Below are 16,781 nucleotides of genomic sequence, written 5' to 3' on the forward strand. Positions count from 1 at the left end.
AGGCTGAAAGGACTAAACAGATATTTTCAAAAGAACCAGGTTAATGCCTCTTCTCCAAATTACAAAATTAAATGTCCCTGATTAGGCTGTCAAAGCAGCAATAACTTTTCTCTAAAATAATTTAAAAACAAGCATCCTACCTTAACAGCGATCTATAGTCAATGTAATCATCTGAATATTTGCAAAGGAAAATTTAGACCAAAACAAAATGTATCAGTCTAAACTTTAACATACCAGTTTTTAAAGTGAATATAAATCATCTTTTATCAACGGATTCATGATGGTCCACCACACTACCCTACTTTTGTGTATGTTTAAAATTTTCTATATAAAATGTTCTCTTAAAACCTTAAGAACTCCTTAAAGGAGTGGCCATCAAAATTCAGGTGGCCATCAAAATTACTACATGTTTAATTATCTGAGGTAGTAGATTAATTTGGTAGTTTAAATTCTTTACAATGCAGACTTTATTAGATGATTTAAGTAAACTTCATGATACACTGAGATCTCCTCGTATAAAACTGGCACAGATTATACATGCTAATATATGGGTTTTTAAAATAAACCTAAATTTATAGCTTCCTGATTTTATCATAATTTATCTTGATGTCAAGTCCTTTTTTAGGAGTGTTAAACCAGTCATAATATAGTTTATTATTATAGACTGTTAAACCAATTCACAATAAAAGGAAAAATTTAATATGATCTGCTTATAACATGGTCTTTTTAAAGTTAAAAGAGGCTGACTATATATACTACCAAAACTTCCTAAGATGAAAGCGATTTTAGAATTAAGTATGCCTCCTGATCAAGTTGTATTTAACTGACAAAGAACAAGTGATAAAGGTGGTAGGTCTTTTACTCCTAAATTGCCGGTCCCAATTAAATCCAAAACTAAATTTAATCAATTACCTCTTTAGACCTCCAAGGGGGAAAACTTACCTAGCAACAGATTAAGTCCTTTCACCGTGGCAAAAGTTAATAGAATTTATGAGGAGTCAAGAATGTCCTAGACTTCACAGCTATTTTATTAAAATTAAACACAGTATTTTAAATATCAACATGAGTTAATACTGCTCCATATAATACTCTGCCTCACAAAGTTACTATGAGGATCAAATGAGTATGGGGGAACGTTTTTACAAACTGTAAACCACTATGCAATAGGTATTCTTCTTGTCTACAAAAGGATGGAATGTGTAACTCTCTTTCATCACTTGCAGATCTTAGAGGTTTCTGCTTTACTTTTTGCTAAAAATAAAGGGAGAGGGAGGGTATTCCCTGGGGTTCTAGCATTTACTCTAATGATGTCCCTTTACTCAATCTATTCCATTAAAACTACTTACTTGCGCTAGTAAGAGAGTTAGAGTTTCCTACATGTTTTCGTGCTCTTTACATGTTTTTCCTCAAACTGGCTAAAACAAGAACAGCTTGTTTAGCTTCTCCTTATCTCTTCCATTCCATAAACATTTCTTGCTTTAATTATCACACAACCAAGGCATGATTTTGAAGGATCCAACATCGCCCTATCTGTTCCCACTGTCCTTCCTTTCATTATGTTAGATACAATCACACCTACTAATTGTTAGACACTGAGGAAACCAAAAAAGATAAGCTGCTTTGAGAGCTTTCTCCCAAAAGATGTTAAAATTAATTTAGTAGTTTTAGATATTTTTTTCAGACACCTGGTATTTACAGCCTTTGAACCAAACCTGCATTTCCCATTGAGAGATCCACTTACAGGTCTGCAACTTGGAAATACCCCGTTACTTGTAGACAAAGAGTCCTGTATAAAGATGTTCATATTTTAGCACTGTTAGTAATAACAAAAAACCTGAACATAACCTAGATGTCTGTCAGGATAAACTATGTTAAATTGAAAAGAATCAGACCTATATGTATCAACACATACATATGTATACCTTGAAATTATAATAATTTTGAATAAAAAGGACAAGATGTTGAACATTACATACAGTATCATACTATTTTATATATTAAAAAAATGCTTATAGGTATATATCCATGTAGTAAAATATAAAAATTTCGATTGAATGTACCCCACATTTATCATAGTGGCTACTTCTTGGGGGACAAGGTGGGATGAAGGATGTTTGGGAAGGGAATGGGACAGGTAAGAGGAACCTAAATATATATATGTATGTACGTATGTATGGATATATATGTGTGTGTGTGTGTGTGTGTGTGTGTGTGTAATATGAAGCAAATATAACAAACATTAATACTTGTTCATTGTAGGTGACTAAACACAGGTGTTTAATATATTGTCCTTTATACTTTTCCATATAAATAAATTTCCTAAATAAAAAAGTTAAAAACCTTATGAATGTTCTTTTCTAAACCTTTGCTACTTCCTCAAATCAGCATGAATATGTTCATCAGTTTTTTTTCCTAGTGGGAACTGTTTCTTTTTAACTTTCTATTTTTCTTTTGTTCTATGTTCTTTGAATTTTTCCAACTCCACTATGAAAAATTTCAAACACAGAAAATTAGGAGTGGTACAATTAACATCCAAGTTCTCTCAGATCCTAAAACTATTTTTTCATATTTGTTTTCTCTCTTTAACATTTTGTTTCCATCATACCATTTGAAAGTCAGTTCTAAATTGACTGAGATAGAATTCAGAATAGTGGTTACTCTTGAAGGTGGTCACTGAATTGAGGGAGCACAAGAGAACACTCACATTAGAAATGTTCTATATCTTGGTCTGCATGGCACTTACACATGTAGAAAGTCACTGAGCTGTACACTTGAGATTTGTACACTTTATTATATGTAAGTTTTATTTCAAAAGAGGGGCGGGAGGGGGGTTGCAGGCATCATGACAATTTACTCCTAAATATTTAAGCATGCATTTCCTAAGAATAAAGACATTCTCCTACATAAAAATATCGCTATTGTCACACTTAAGAAAACTAATAATTCCATAAGAACACATCATATTCAATCAACACTCAACATTTCCTATCTCAAGAAGGACTTCTACAGGTCTTCCCCACCCTGGTCCCAAATCAGGATCACAGAGCGCATTTGTTTGTTTTGTCTCTTTAGTCTTACTCAGTGTAGAATAATCCCCAACCCTTTATCCTCCATGACACTGAGTCCAGGCTGTTTGTCTTATAGAATGTCCACCTTCTGAATTTGTCTAATTGCTTCCTCATGGTGCTTAACTTTTCCCTTTATCCCATGTTTCTTGTAAAATGGAAAGTCCAGAAGCTTAACATTCAACACAATCATTTTTAGTAATAATACTTCAGAGATGATGACTCATCCACTGAGTTTTAAATTTTAAGGCTACCTAGAAATTCTATTTGGTTCCTTCTTAGGAATCTAATCCTGCTATTTTTAAGTCTTCTAATGCACTGATGGTAGACTGTTTCCTTGCATATTATAACTTGTGATTTTGACCTTGTCATTGAGGCATTCTGTATGTGAATTCCATGAGACCTATATGGGCTAAGGGAGGGTATGCATTTGTTTCTGCCCAGTTCCTGAATGCTATTACCACTTCAGAAGCAGTTGTTAATTTCTTGGGTTAAGAATTCCTGAATAATATAGGTAATATAATTATGAACCCCACACGCTATGATAAGAACAGGTCTATAGTTAAGAATTCACAAGGGAAACTTTAACCTTTATTTGGAGCCCTGGCACTAGTACTCAGACTTGAGTGTGGTTCAAGTTTGACAGGTATAAATGTCAAATCTGACACTAAAAACAATGCAATCTGTTCCAGTTAAGGAACACAGACTTAGGCACCAAATAATTATGTCTTTTCCATTCTTGTTTGAAATGGATGCTTACATTTGCATGACCACTGGGTATCACATTTCATTTTCAACAACTAGTCTTTCTGAAAAATACAAAGAAAAAGCAATGATGATATTAAAGTTGACTCACCACCGTCCTCTGTTTATTGGGCAGGAAGACTCTAACGATAGGTTTTTGTGGTGACTTGGGGTTGCTCCGTGACACATCTGTGGGATTTTGAAAAACTGAAAGAGATGAAGGCAGCACTGAAAGGCTAGAAGAGGAAGAAGATGTAACGGTGTCTGTTGATGCAGAGCTAGAAACAGAAATATCAGTTCCATTCCCCAGGGATTCCAATAACTGTTGTTCTCTTTGTTGGAGGGCATCTAGCTTGCTGGTGTATTCTTCATAGGCCTATAAAATAAAGTAGACTTACATTGAATCTGGACTTTTTCCTGACAGTAACAAAAGGAAATATGAAATTTAAGTCTTTGATTATAATCTCTTTATAATCTAGCTAACACGATTTTGTATTACAAATTACAAAATAAGTGCTGGAAGTATTGTAAATTAGTACTTTTACCTTTAAATTGATAAATCTTTTGTTATAAGACACTACATCTAGAAACTGACATACACACACATATATATATGTCTATAATAGCCATGAATATTAATTTTGAAAAACCAGTATTTGCAATTTTCTGGCCAAATCACAATTTATATTCCAAACTACATATCTAACATAAGATAAAATACTAATACATCACAGATAAATACCCTATTTTTTTTCCAGAAAAGTTGTAGGCATATAAGGTTTCATACTTCTCTCTGCCTCTCTCTCTCTAAAGAACTGAGAGAGAGGTTGAGAAGGAGATGAGGTGTTAGAGAGATCTGTCAAAAAACAAGACTAAGGTACACAGTGTCAGATCTCACCATTACCACCAAAATCACCTCAACAGGGATTAGAGGATGTATAACTGCCACTTTTTTTTCTGAAACAGCTATTAGTTAAAATACCTTCTTTTACTCACTATGGATATCTTATGACCTCCCCTTTCCCATCAAATACTGCTTAGAGAATAGAATTTTGTTTGAAAAGGTAGTTTACACCCTGCAGTCAAGAAATTTTGAGGCCATTATCCATCAGGGTATCTTTCTAGAAGTTTCATTTTACTCTAGCTATAAGGTCAAATGATCACTTAAGATATCATATTCTAAAAGTAGGAAGAATCTTAGAAAGAGAATGCTACTGAAAATAAAGAGATGGAATGAATTGGAATGTATGTGTCCATGGTCCTTTGAGGCAGTAGTAATCACCTTCCCCCACACTATAATCCACCATGTCTCCCTACCACCCCAAATAGATGCAACACTATAAAGATTTATGAAAGGTTACAAAGATTGAAAAGAATCAAAGATTTAAAAAAATGGCATTTCCCATCACTTATTAGGCTACAAAGAAGCAGATGGATGCATTTTTATTTGTGCAAGTATTGTACATGAGAAATAAACAAAGAATGTTCTTGATACAAGATAAGAGTAAGGAAAGAGAGGGGGTCTTAAAAGGTTAGCACTTAGATAGATGGAGTTAAGTGGGGAGAAGAGAGTACTGTGTAGCACAGGAGAAATTTTGTAACAGAGTAAGGAGGTAAGAAATTTTAAGACATAGAGGAAAACTATGGACTAGTATAGCTCAACGTCATACAATACCTGGGACATATCAAGGGATCAATAGATGTTTGTGAAATTTAAGTGAAGAACAGGAACACAAATAATAAGACTGGAAAAGTGGGTAAGGGACCAGCTTGTAGAGAATGTATATACTATGTTATGAAGCCTGAACGTCATTCTATAAGCAAGGGAGAATTATCTAAGGTAGAGGAGAATAAAGGAGAAATTTCATTTCAATATAGGCCACCACACCTGATATGCTTGATCCTACCATATAATTTTTGGGGGGGTGAGGAGGGAAAATACTAAAATGAGCTACTGAAGTAAAGGGCCTAAACTACACCAAAATGCCCTCTCCTTTAGAATCTAATAGTTGTCCAATGCTGACCCTGAAATGTTTCACAGCATCTCAGGCATTATAATCAAATCAGTCCAAAATTTTCTGAGCTGTATATCTATTTAGCTTTCAGTTCAATGGGCTAATTACTTAAGGGCATCTTTTTCAGTATGATCCACTTATCGAGATTTCGCTTATTCAATAAATATATATTGAGCACACATGTACCTAGTAGTGTTTGGGGCTCAAACCACAAAAATGAAGACTAACACAATTCCTACACTTTGAAGATTATGTACATGCAGCCTGGGAGACAAAAATTCCTCCTTGCATAGATCAAATATTCTTATTTACTGTCACCTGGGCAAGTACATTTACTACACAAAGTTAGGCTTAGGAAAAGTAATAAATGTAAACAAATTTTCTGAATGTTACTTCTTTATCAAAATATTAGCCTTAATTTTTAAAAATATATTGTTCCCTCCACTGTGGATTACAATCTATTATTTCACTGCATTTATCAATAACTCTTCCTTAAGTACAACACATTTACTTATTCCACCGCTCTCCATCCTCATAGCTGCAATCTACCAAGGTACTTGCCTACCTTGTTTTGAACCTGGTTTGACTCATTTCATCCCATTATCCTCGCTGCATTCCATGTGGATGCTGATTACTCTTACAACACTCCTGCCTTGAAGTTCTCTAAACCTTGTATCTATAAACGCATTTGTTTCTACTCTACCTTCAAGATCCAGAGATACAAACAGTTCTTAACCGAAGAGTTCCAAATGATGACAAGATCTCAACTGGGAACCTCCCATACCCCTATGTACACACACTTATCCCACTGTCTTAAATTTCATCCTCACTACCACACTAATCTGCTCATTGTCAACATTAATCCCTTAATGTTTTTCAGATTTCTTTGCTGTTTTACTTCCCATACTTTGTGGCTCACCATTTCAACAATGCCAATGGTAACATCTTAGATTGGTTAATTCTTATTCTTTTACCAACTTGCTTGTCAAATACCAACTTTGGGTAAATTCTATCATTCAATTACTCCATTCTTTCTCTCGGGTTACCACACATTACTGAAGAAAATAATAAAACAAGGCCAACTGGTTCCATTATCAATTCATGGAAATCAGTCTTTCACACTACTATATGAAAATTTGTACTTATTTATTTAATTTTTTGAAATATTTATTTATTTTTGGCTGCGTTGGGTCTTTGTTGCTATGCGCGGGCTTTCTCTAGTTGTGGTGAGCGGGGGCTACTCTTCATTGCTGCGTGCGGACTTCTCATTGCAGTGGCTTCTCTTGTTGTGGAGCACAGGCTCTAGGCACACGGGCTTCAGTAATTGTAGCACACGGGCTCAGTAGTTGTGGCTCCCAGGTTCTAGAGCGCAGGCTCAGTAGTTGTGGCGCACAGGCTTAGCTGCTGTGCAGCATGTGGGATCTTTCCAGACCAGGGCTTGAACCCATGTCCTCTGCACTGGCAAGCAGATTCTCAACCACTACGCCACCAGGGAAGCCCCTGTACTTATTTTTAATTCGTATTACATTTCTCACAATAGTTACTCCCACCTTTCCTATGCTTCTCTGGATCCTAACTTCATCCCCCAACCTTTAATTCACTCAAGAAAATAGCATTACCTTCAAATTTACTCTGAAGATCAAAGCCATCAAATAAAAGCTTCCTCTTCTTTCTTTGTCCAATCAATTCTCCCCATCTTTCCCCAGCCTTCTTTTGCTCTCCATTTAGTATTAACACTGGGTGTTTAGAGCCTCTTCTGTGGAGGCCTTGGTTCATCATTATCTCCATTTTCTCTCGTATCTTCCAACTTTCTCTTTTTCTCTGTTTTCTTACCCTGCAAACTCGAGCAAGTCCTCCCACATAAACATACACCTCAAGCACCATTACCAGCATCAACAAAATTCCTCTGGTGCTTCAAGAAGCTGCAGAAACCAGATATTTCTTCAGGAGGCAGCTTTTCCAAAACCCCATTCCTTCTCATCAAAATCCTACTTATTGGGCTTCCCTGGTGGCACAGTGGTTGAGAGTCCGCCTGCCGATGCAGGGGACACGGGTTCATGCCCCGGTCCGGGAGGATCCCACATGCCGCGGAGCGGCTGGGCCCGTGAGCCATGGCCGCTGAGCCTGCGCGTCCGGAACCTGTGCTCCGCAACGAGAGAGGCCACAACAGTGAGAGGCCCGCGTACCGCCAAAAAAAAAAAAAAAAAAAAAAAATCCTACTTATTTTTCAAAGTTTAATTCAAAGGTCTGCTTGGTAAAAATCCAAAATCGGTATTTTCTTTTCACCTCCTTTGGAGTATTACCACACTCTTCTTTATATGGCTTTTTACAAAATCATTTGTGAAAAAACTTTGTGAGCACTAAGTGAAATAATACTAGCAAAGGAAGTTATTACAGCAAAAACCCAATAAATACTTTTATTAGTAGTAATAAGTAGTACTAGTGCTTATCGTTATTACTGTATTACTTCGCTGAGTTCTCAACATGACTCTACTAAACTATAAGGTAGTTGAGGGCACAGCTCATGTTATTTATTTATTTATTTATTCATTCATTCATTTAATGGATTCTTTTTTCAAACTGAAGTATAGTTCATTTATTTTTGAACTTAAAAAAGAATGTAAGAACACAATATTATTAAGATGAAAATACTCCTCAAATTGATCTATAGATTCAATGCAATCCTTATCAAAATCCCAGCTGGCTTTTTTTTGGAGAAATGGACAAGCTGATCTTAAAATTCACACAGAAGTACAAACTACTTGGAATAACCAAAACAATCTTGAAAAAGAACAGAGTTTGGAGATTTACATTTCCTGATTTCAAAAGTTACTAAAAGCTACAGTAATCAAAACACATGATATTGATACACATATAAAAAAACACAATAGATTGAGAGTCCAGAAAAAAAGCCATACATTTATGGTTAACTGGTTTTTGACAATGTTACTGGTACAACTGAATATCTGCATACAGAAGAATGAAGTTGGACTACTACCTAACAATCATATTACAAAATTAACTCAAAGTGTATCATACCCTTAAAAGTAAGAGCTAAAACTAAAAAACTCTTAGAGAAAACACAGAAGTAAATCATCATGACCCTGGATTAGGCAATGGTTTCTTAGATGACACACCAAAACACAGCAACCAAAGAAAAAGTAGATAAACTCGACTTCATCAAAATCAAAGCTTTTGTGCTTCAAAAGACACTATCAAAAGAGTGAAAAAAAGACATCCCACAGAATGGGAGAAAATATTTGCAAATCATATCTGATATGGATTTCCTACCAAGAATATATAAAGAACTATTACAACTCAGTAATAAAAAGACAACCCAGTTTTTTAAATGGGCAAAGGATTTGAATAGACACTTTTCCCAAGAAGATATACAATATATACAAGATATACAAGATACAAATCTTGTATAAGATTTGTATATATATACAAATATATATATGTATATATATGTATATATATACATAATATATGTATATACATATACAAGATTTGTATATAATACAAATCTTGTATCTTGTATACAAGATATACAAATACTAATAAGCACATGAAAAAGAAACATAAGCCACCAAAGAATTACAAATCAAAATACCACAATGAGATGCCAATTCACACCTACTAGGATGGCAATAATAATAATAAACGGAAAATAACAAGTGTTGGTGATGATGTATAGGAACTGGAACCCTCACATTTACATTCCCACATTGCTTGTGGGAATGTAAAATGGTGCAGCCACTTTGGAAAACAGTCTGGTAGTTCCTCAAAAAGTTAAAACACAGAGTTACCAAAGATCACAGCAATTCCATCCCTAGGTACATAACTAAAAGAACTGAAAACATACGCCTACCACAAAAACTTGTACATGAATGTTCATAGCAGCTTTATTCATGATAGCCCAAAAGTGGAAACAACCTAAACGTCCATCAGTTTATGAATGGATAAACAAAATGTGACATATCCACATGACAGAATATTAGCCATAAAAAGGAATAAATGCTACAATGAATGCTACAAGCTACAACATGGTTTTGAAAACATTCTGCTAAGGCGAAAGCAGCCTGTCACAAAAGGCCACATTGTGTATGATTCCATTTACACGAAATGTCCAAATAGGCAAATCCATAGATTTAGAAAGTAGATCAGTGGTTGCCAGGGGCTGGAGAGAACAACTGCCAATGCGTAAAGGGTTTCTTTTTGAGGTGATGAAAATGTTTTGGAATTAGATGGTGGTGATGACTGTACAATTCTGTGCATATGCTATAAACTATGCAATTGTACACTTTAAAAAAGTGAATCTTATGGTATATGAATTACTTCCCAATTAAAAATGGGAAGATGGGGACTTCCCTGGCAGTCCAGTGGTTAAGACTTCGCCTCCCAATGCAGGGGGTTTGGGTTCAATCCCTGGTCGGGAAGCTAAGATCCCACATACCTCATGGCCAAAAAACCAGAACATAAACAACAGAAGCAATATTGTAACAAATTCAATAAAGACTTAAAAAAATAATAAACAAAAAATTAAAATGGGAAGAAAATTCAGGACGTACTTAATTAAAACATAATGGGAAAAGGCAGTGGAAGAAAAAATTTTTATTAGAGTTCATTATATTTATTCTTTTTAACTTAATCTTACAAGATACAATGAAATCTTTCAAATTGCCCAAGAGTGATCATTAATGAACTGTTCTGCATTCCAAAGGAAGCACCTAGCTTCCAGTATTATTTTCTTCACAGATTTTTTTTGCGGGGGGGGCACACTGAGTGGTATGCAGAACTTCCCTGGCCAGGGATTGAACCTGTGCCCCCTGTACTAGAAGCACAGAATCTTAACCATTGGACCACCATGGGAGTCCCAGTACTATTTTCATCGTAGTATTTGTTTTGATAAATGTCTCTGCATTATCCTGGGTTCTACACAGACTACAGATCAGAAAGGCTGTCAGCATCATAATAATGATATAGCAATTAAGAGCACAGGCTCTGATAAAAAAGAAGACATACACGTGGGGAAAATGTAAGCAGTTATAGAAGACTCATAAAAAAAAGAAAAAGAACACAGGTTCTGAATTCAGAATGTCTGGCTTCAAACTTTGGCTACCCCATTACTAGTTGTGTAACTCTCGTCATGTTATTATTAAAACCCTCTGTGCCTGAGCTTCCTCATCTATAAAATGGAAATGAGAATATTAAATATAACTCACAGGGCAGGCTGAGGATTAAATGACCTACTGTATGCTTAGAACAGTTCCTGGCACAGCAATCACTCAATAAATGTTAGGAGCTTTATTGTCATCATCTGTCTGTCTGCAGGGGACTCCAGCATACATATAAATTCAGGGGTAGCTTGGACTCAGTGTGTTAACACTAGATATGTAGGGTTATTCCAGAAACTTTATCCCTTCACCTCTGGAATCCAATATATCAGGTCTAGAAAGAAGAATCTACTACTAGAAAAGCATCTAGCATTATATCTTACACACAGAAGGCATTCAAATAATTTGTTGGATGAGTAAATACAGAAGAATTGGGAGAAAAATATGAAATTCTGGGGAACGACCTTTAGGGGAAACTCATCTTTTCTTCCTCTGTATGATGGTAAAAAGAAAAGACTGGAACCAATGATTGAAAAGACAAACCTGAAATTCTTTAGAGTACAGTAGTTCATTTCACTGCAGTTATCATCAAGGGAATAAACAGAATGTTAATTATTATTCATATGCCAGTTGGAGAAAATCTAGAACTTAAAAACTCGTTTTTAAATAAATTAGTACATAGAAAAAAGAAAGCCACAAGGATTTCTGATGGTGATATAAGTGATTTCATTCTGTTCTGCTAAAAGGAAGAAATGGAGAGATAGGTAAAGATTTATCTCTCTATGAAAACACCAAAGGGGTTTCTTTCGAAATGCTATAGCACAACTTCTACCTGCCAGTGCACAAATTAATCTGAAGCCAAATTGTGAACACTGGGAAATTTTTACTTTTTAGCCTCTTATTTCAGGAAATGTAAGCACAGGCACTAGTCTAGGGGTGTATGTAACCCCATTCTGGTTAGTGAAATGTAAAGACTTGTAAGGGATTTGGGGGGGGAGGTTTTCCTCCTTGCAAGGGCTCAGTACACCAGAGAACATCTGTGATCCCTTCTTTCTGATTTGACGTCTTGTGTTAGAGTACGATTCTCAGATGTGCTGCAGTTATGACAGAAAAACCAAAAGGACTACAGCAATCTACCCCAGTGTCTGACAACCTTGAGCTGTAGAACAATCTTTGAATAATTTACCTTCACATTTCTTGTTATGGGAGCGGAAATTAATACCCCTACATGTTTGGACAAATTGTTATTTGTTTTTTGCAGATTAAAAACATTTTTAATTTTTATAGATCTCCTAGACTTATTCTCTAATTTTTCTGATCTTTCCTTTAATATTTTCCATCTTTGTTTTTTTCTACGTTCTGGAAGATGTCCTTAACTTTATAGCATTTGTTTGTTTGTCTGTTTATATGCACATGCAGATACACACACACATATTTAAATTTTCTGTTATGCCATTTTAATTTACTATTTTAGTTTCAAGAGCTCTTATTCTCTATTACTTTTGCTTCTTTAGTACAACCACGAAACAAGAACAGATTACTATATTTTCTCTTATCTTTGATGTTAATTATAGTTATTTTCAAATTTTCTTCTGTTCTCTGCACTGTTTCTGAGTTCCTTTTGACCATTTCTGCCATTATATTTCCTGTTAATAGCTTTCTTTAAATATTTGGTTATTTATTTATTAATCTTTTTAAAAATTTTTATTATTTATTTTATTTTTGGCTGCATTGGGTCTTCTTGCTGCGCGCTGGCTTTCTCTAGTCGAGGTGAGCGGGGGCTACTCTTGGTTGCGGTGTGCGGGCTTCTCACTGAGGTGGCTTGTTTTATTGCAGAGCACGGGCTCTAGGCATGCAGGCTCAGTAGTTGTGGCTCGCAGGCTCTAGAGCACAGGCTCAGTCGTTGTGGCACACAGGCTGCCCTGTGGCATGTGGGATCTTCCTGGACCAGGGCTCGAACCCATGTCCCCTGCATTGGCAGATGGATTCTTAACCACTGTGCCACCAGGGAAGTCCCTATCTGGTTATTCTTAACCGTCCATTCATATTTAAGAGTTAAGGACTCTTGATGTCAATACTACCCAAAGTAATCTACAGATTCAGTGTAAGCCCTACCAAAATGGCAATGTGTTTGGAGAAATAGAAAAATCCATTCTGAAATTCATGAGGAAATTCAAGGGATCCCAAATAGCCAAAACAATTTTGAAAAAGAAGAACAAAGTTGGAGATTTGCATTTCCACAATGAGATACCACTTCACACTTATTAGGATGCCTATTATTAAACACACACACACACACACACACACACACACACACACACACACAGAAAATAAGTCTTGGCAAGCATATAAAGAATTGTTAGTGGGAATGCAAAATGTAGCTGCTTATGGAAAAGAGAATGGCAATTCCTTAAAAAATTAAATATAGAATTGTCTTATGATTCAGTAATTCCACTCTGGGTATACAGCCCCCAAAGAAGTAAAATCAGCATTATTCACAGTAACCAAAAGGTGGAAACAACCACCCACTGAAGGTAGCCATTTGGATAAATAAAATGTGATATATACATACAATGGAATATTATTCAGCGTTAAATAGGAAGAAAATTTTGACACATGCTTCAACATGGATGAAGCTTGAAGACATTATGCCAAATGAAATCAGCCAGTTACAGGAAATATGTTAGAATTCCACTTACGTGACATTCTATAGTAGTAAAATTCATAGAGACAAAAAGGAGAATGGTGGGTCTCAGTGGGTAATCAGTAGATTACCCACTTAAGGGCCTTCAAATAGCAATACCCACAAGTCTTTTCCCTGGGCCTGGTCAACTTTCCTCAGGGAAGAATACTGTCATCTGCAGCCAGGCTCCTCTTCACAGTATATCAAATGGTGGTAAGTTCAATGTTTTATTATTTCTATGTTTATTTTCTGTAACCCACTCCCCTGATTAACATACAAGCTATCTGAAGGCAGAGATCTGGCTGAGGGTGGGTTGGGTGGGGCTGTTTTTTGTTATATCCCCTGAGCTTAGACAAGTACAAATATTAGCAGGCACTCAAAAATTATCTGTTGAACAAATGAATCAAAGATTTACGGAGCACTTAATATGTGTCAGGAACTATGCTATTTCATAATTATAAACTCAATTTAATCTTTAAATTACCATATGTGTGATACAATCCCATCTTACCAATGAGGTGAGGTATAAGGAGGTTAGGTAACCTGTCTGCATAAATTAAGGCAGAGCCAGAATTTAAACACAGGGTCTGTGTGACTCCATGGTTCATCTTAACTACTATATTATACTGCCTTCTACAGAGAAATTGTGTAGTGTTAGTCCCTGAGAGTAAGAATCTACATGCTAACGATATAACCTATGAGGTATAGTCTGCTGTATACCGTCCTCGTTAGATGTAATTCAAATAGTAAAAAGCCTGAAGCGTATGTGTGTGGAGGGGTAGTAAATCCCTGCAACAGTGAGACATGGTGATCGATGCAAATGGATTACATCTGAGGATGGGGAAAGTTTCCTGACACAAAATGGTTGGCAGAAAAACTGCTGGTTAAGTTGTCTAATTCTGATTAACAAAGAATTACTATTTTCACCAGGACTATTTGCCTCCTTATGACTCCTTTGCTCATTCTCCTCACACATACAAGTAAAACAGACAGCATGTCTATTTATAATAGCCCGGAGATGGAAACAACCTAAGTGCCCATCATCGGATGAATGGATAAAGAAGATGTGGCACATATATACAATGGAATATTACTCAGCCATAAAAAGAAACGAAATTGAGCTATTTGTAATGAGGTGGATAGACCTAGAGTTTGTCATACAGAGTGAAGTAAGTCAGAAATAAAAAGACCAATACCGTATGCTAACACATATATATGGAATTTAAGAAGAAAGAAAAATGTCATGAAGAACCTAGGGGTAAGACAGGAATAAAGACACAGACCTACGGGAGAACGGACTTGAGGATATGGGGAGGGGAAGGGTGAGCTGTGACAGGGCGAGAGTGAGTCATGGACATATACACACTAACAAATGTAAGGTAGATAGCTAGTGGGAAGCAGCCGCATGGCACAGGGATATTGGCTCGGTGCTTTGTGACCGCCTGGAGGGGTGGGATAGGGAGGGTGGGAGGGAGGGAGACGCATGAGGGAAGAGATATGGGAACATATGTATAACTGATTCACTTTGTTATAAAACAGAAACTAACACACCATTGCAAAGCAATTATACCCCAATAAAGATGTTAAAAAAAAAAAAAACAGACAGCATGGGATATTAGAAAGTACGCTAACTATATTCAGAAGTATGAATTCTAGTCCTAGCACCGATACTAACTGGCAGTGTGCTCTGTGATAAGCCATATGAAGAAGAGAACAGTTTATTAGCAGTTATTTCCAAACTTCCAAGTTTATTTTAGAAATGCAAGCTTACTTTCTCTCGAAATACTGAAGATTTACTTACCCTTTAAAAGTAATTAGATTACTAAATTAGAATTTTCGTTTAGGAGTCTGTCAATCCATGCCTAAAAATCTCTGGCATTTGAAGGCAAATGGTAACCTGATCATTTGTAATTTAGGGTTATCTCCCAGTGTAACTAGTGATTACAGTTGGAGCCAGCTTTTATAGAGACAGCCAGTATAGTGTAGTGGTAAGCAGTGTGGGCTGTGGAGCCTGACTGCCTAGATTCCATAACAGCTTCCTAGCTGTGGAAGCTGAGTGACTTACATAGGAAACTAACGCCAAGAAAGCCTACCTGTGATTATAACAGTAACTACTACCTCACAGGATTAAGAACAATGACTAATCAATAAATTTACAATTATGTTAAAGGTTTGATACAAAAGCCTGAAGGCACTATCAAACAGTAAGGCTAAGAAATTTTGAGCTATTTAAATACTGTAGACTTTATCCATAAGGAAGCAAAAACCTATTTTGTGGGGATTTGTTCTGGGAAAAAGATATTTCACAAAATTCTCCCCATTTTCTAATATGGTAACTAGTTTGCTGACCTCCAGAAAAGACTGTTTTCTCTCTCTCTTTTTTTCACTAAGTTTTTGTTTTTTTTTAAACCAGGGTGATATTTTGAAGCTTATATACAACTTCTCCTTTAGTTTTGATATTTTCCAAATTAGAAAATACTACATATTTATTGTAACAAGTGAAACAAGATTAAAAAGTACAATAAAGACAAAGCTAATTCTCTCTTCCCATATCTACTTCTAATCCCACTCCCTAAAATAACCAATATTACCAGTACAAATGCTTTTTTATAAGTTCATTTTCTTCTTTCCAAAATTACTACATATATGATACTCAAAAGCTTACCTCCAGATATATTGATGGTGGATTATGCTCCCCACCAAATTTGTCCAGTAGGGCCTCTATATGCTCCTGTGTCAATTTAATCATTTGTTTGATATTCCACACCTAAAAAATATTTTGAAAGAATTTGAATACAAATCATTTAGAATATGAATTAGAAATATTTTAACATTTCTATTAAAATACTGCAGTAACTGCCAGTGTTCCTTGAAATTTAAAGCTTAGAGACCTTAGAGATCACTTAGTATAGTGGTTTTTCCCTTTTATTATTAAACTTTAAAAAATTTTTTCCTACACTAGTAACACAATATATTCTCAACTATAAAAGATTTAAGTAATACATGAGTATTCAGGAACAAGCAATGAAAATCTCTTTTCACTTTCCCCACATTGCTGGGCCCCCTGCCAAAAAGTGCTGTTTACAGTCTGATATACATTCTTCCATGTTTCCTTTTTACTCAAGTAAAAAACATAAATATATACATATATAAAATA

General features: G+C 35.7%; 1 protein-coding gene across 6 annotated transcripts in view; it reads right to left on the bottom strand.

Annotated features, from left to right (window-relative positions):
• The window catches only part of BRAF (B-Raf proto-oncogene, serine/threonine kinase), a 153,744-nt gene that overhangs the window by 78,590 nt on the left and 58,373 nt on the right, over positions 1–16,781 (bottom strand). For 5 of the 6 annotated variants that reach the window (XM_065884233.1, XM_065884232.1, XM_065884231.1 and 2 more), the window contains exons 2-3: positions 16,290–16,391; positions 3,922–4,185 (exon numbers count right to left, since the gene is read on the bottom strand). In XM_065884233.1, coding sequence (XP_065740305.1) covers positions 3,922–4,185; positions 16,290–16,391 — 366 coding nt within the window. The remainder of the gene's footprint in view (positions 1–3,921; positions 4,186–16,289; positions 16,392–16,781) is intronic. The other variant, XM_065884234.1, reaches the window with a different exon arrangement.

This window comes from Phocoena phocoena, chromosome 9 (assembly GCF_963924675.1).
Source record: "Phocoena phocoena chromosome 9, mPhoPho1.1, whole genome shotgun sequence".
In the NCBI taxonomy this organism is placed as follows: domain Eukaryota; kingdom Metazoa; phylum Chordata; class Mammalia; order Artiodactyla; family Phocoenidae; genus Phocoena; species Phocoena phocoena.